Source organism: Etheostoma spectabile, chromosome 17 (assembly GCF_008692095.1).
Source record: "Etheostoma spectabile isolate EspeVRDwgs_2016 chromosome 17, UIUC_Espe_1.0, whole genome shotgun sequence".
Taxonomy (NCBI): domain Eukaryota; kingdom Metazoa; phylum Chordata; class Actinopteri; order Perciformes; family Percidae; genus Etheostoma; species Etheostoma spectabile.
The window spans coordinates 21,875,340-21,877,660 of record NC_045749.1 but is presented as its reverse complement, the minus strand read 5'-3'; the positions used below and the strand labels follow the sequence as shown (position 1 = coordinate 21,877,660).

The following is a 2,321-nucleotide window of genomic DNA, read 5'->3' as shown; positions in this document are numbered from 1 at the left end:
AATAGAACTTTTTGGTCATAATTCCACTAACCGTGTTTAGAGGAAGAAGAATGATGAGGACCATCCCAAGAACACCATCCCTACTGTGGAGCATGGGGGTGGAAGCATCATGCTTTGGGGGTGTTTTTGTGCACATGGGACAGGGCGACTACACTGTATTAAGGAGAGGATGACTAGGGCCACGTAGTGCAAGATTTTGGGGAACTACCTCCGTCCCTCAGTTAGAGCATTGAAGATGGGTCAAGGCTTAGTCTTCCAACATGACAATGACCCAAAGCACACAGCCAGGAAAACCAAGGAGGGGCTCTGGAAGAAGCATATCAAGGTTCTGGGGTGGGGCTAGCCAGTCTCCAGACCTAGACCCAATAAAGAATCTTTGGAGGGAGCTCAAACTCCGTGTTTCTCAGTGACAGCCCAGAAACCTGACTGATCTAGAGAAGAACTGTGTGGAGGAGTGGGCCAAAATCCCTTCTGCAGTATGTGCAAACCTGGTGAAAAACTACAGGAAACGTTTGACCTGTAATTGCAAACTAAAGGCTATTGTACCAAATATTAACTTTGATTTTCTCAGGTGTTCAAATACTTATTTGCAGCTGTCATACTTTGTGATTTCTGGATTTCTTTTTTAAAATATGTCTCTCCCAGTGGACATGCAGCTACGATGACAATTTTAGACCCCTCCATGATTTCTAAGTGGGAGAAATTGCAAAATAGTAGGGTGTTCAAATACTTATTGTCCTCGCTGAATGTGTACATATCTGTACTGTATATAATAACTATAAGTTTGTGTGTTTGGTGTGTCTTCACAGTGATGCAGTTTGTACAGATGCTAATAAAACTAAACAACTGCACAATAGAGGTTGACAAAAGAAAAAAATATTGTTCACAATAAAAGCCCAGCTTTAATTTTTTAAAGCATTTTGCCAAGAGGAAACTCAGTAAAACATTAGTTTTTGCTGTCTATGTGAGGCCAATGTCAGTCAGTCTCTGTATTTACTGATTGGCTCTTGTAACAGGCTGGAAGGGTGTTGCGGCATGAGTCTGTGAGGCAAATGTCTGTGATTACGCCACGTTTCAGGAAAACAAACAATTTTTGTTTGTAAGATCAGAATCTGCAACGTAATCCAGTAACATTTCTCGGGTCAGGTAAATTTAGTAGTCCACTTTAAGTCAGTAGTAGACTTGGCATTAGGGACATGCTGCCATGCTTGTATGTTGAATTTTTTAATGTTGAATTTTCTGTACCCACCTCTCCCTTCCTTACATTTCTGTACCTGCAGCTCTGGGGAATCATCAAACAGGGCTACAAGTGCATAGGTATGGTTTTGATGCATTATTCTGTAAAAAAAAAAATCCAAACAGGTTACATGTTAGTTATTAAAATGACTGCAGTGTAATCTGGCAATCAACTGTCTTGAAGTTTAGAACACAATTGCTCTGATTAGAAGCTAATGTGTCTAATTCCTTTGCAGACTGTGGTGTTAACTGCCATAAACAGTGTCGGGAGCTGCTGGTTCTGGCCTGTAGGAAGCTTATCCGCTCGAGCTCTCTGAGGAGCATTTCACCAGCCAGACTGACCCACAGCTCACTGCCCAGTAGCCCAGCAGTGCCCACCTGTGGAGGTAATTTTTAGCCTTTTCAGCAAAGACAGTTACTGAACAAAGTAATCCAAACAACATACAAAAATGTGTTTATACATCAGAAGCAACTTGTAGGTACAAAGACTTTTTGAAGTTATTTTACATAAGATTTTAAATCAGAATGTTTTTATACTACAATAAAAACTGTATTTGTTAATAATTTTCTTTGTTCTCGCCTTCAGATGAGGATGAGGTGTTTGCGTTCCCAGTGGTCACATCAACAGGTCCAGCTCTGGACTCTCAGTCCATCACCCTGATGACTGGGTCAGCCCAGAGGATTTCTGTGCGCCTGCAGAGGGCTCCCACCAGCCAGGCCACCCAGAGCGATCCCCTGTGGCCCAAACACAACTGGGGGGCCACAGATGGTGGCTCACACACCTTCCCCAAAATGAAATGCAGGACTCACAGGAAAACTTCGAAAAGTAAAGGTTTTGCCTGCTGGGAAAACCAGAAGGAGCAGACAGTTTCTGCACGGTGCAGCACTGACTCTGAGGAGAAGTCTGCCATCTCAGGAGAGCTTGTGCACAATGGGATTACACACAGAGGGAAGGTAAGAAAAAAAGTAAAATCAGTGTAAAATCAGAAAAGGTAACATAGAAACAGGAGAAGGAAAATGTCACCTTGCTACTCTGTAATAAAAGCAATTTTAGATAAAAAAGCATGTCATGTCAGAAATGAATT

The 2,321-nt window shown here is 42.2% G+C and overlaps 1 protein-coding gene across 4 annotated transcripts in view; it reads left to right on the top strand.

Annotated features, from left to right (window-relative positions):
* Positions 1 to 2,321, top strand: part of rasgrp3 (RAS guanyl releasing protein 3 (calcium and DAG-regulated)) — a 56,242-nt gene that overhangs the window by 52,159 nt on the left and 1,762 nt on the right. For all 4 annotated transcript variants that reach the window (XR_004336008.1, XR_004336010.1, XR_004336009.1 and 1 more), the window contains exons 14-16: positions 1,281 to 1,317; positions 1,473 to 1,622; positions 1,823 to 2,190. Coding sequence is in view for 1 of the 4 variants with exons in the window: in XM_032542137.1 (XP_032398028.1) it covers positions 1,281 to 1,317; positions 1,473 to 1,622; positions 1,823 to 2,190 (555 nt within the window). In the remaining 3 variants the exon portion in view is untranslated. The remainder of the gene's footprint in view (positions 1 to 1,280; positions 1,318 to 1,472; positions 1,623 to 1,822; positions 2,191 to 2,321) is intronic.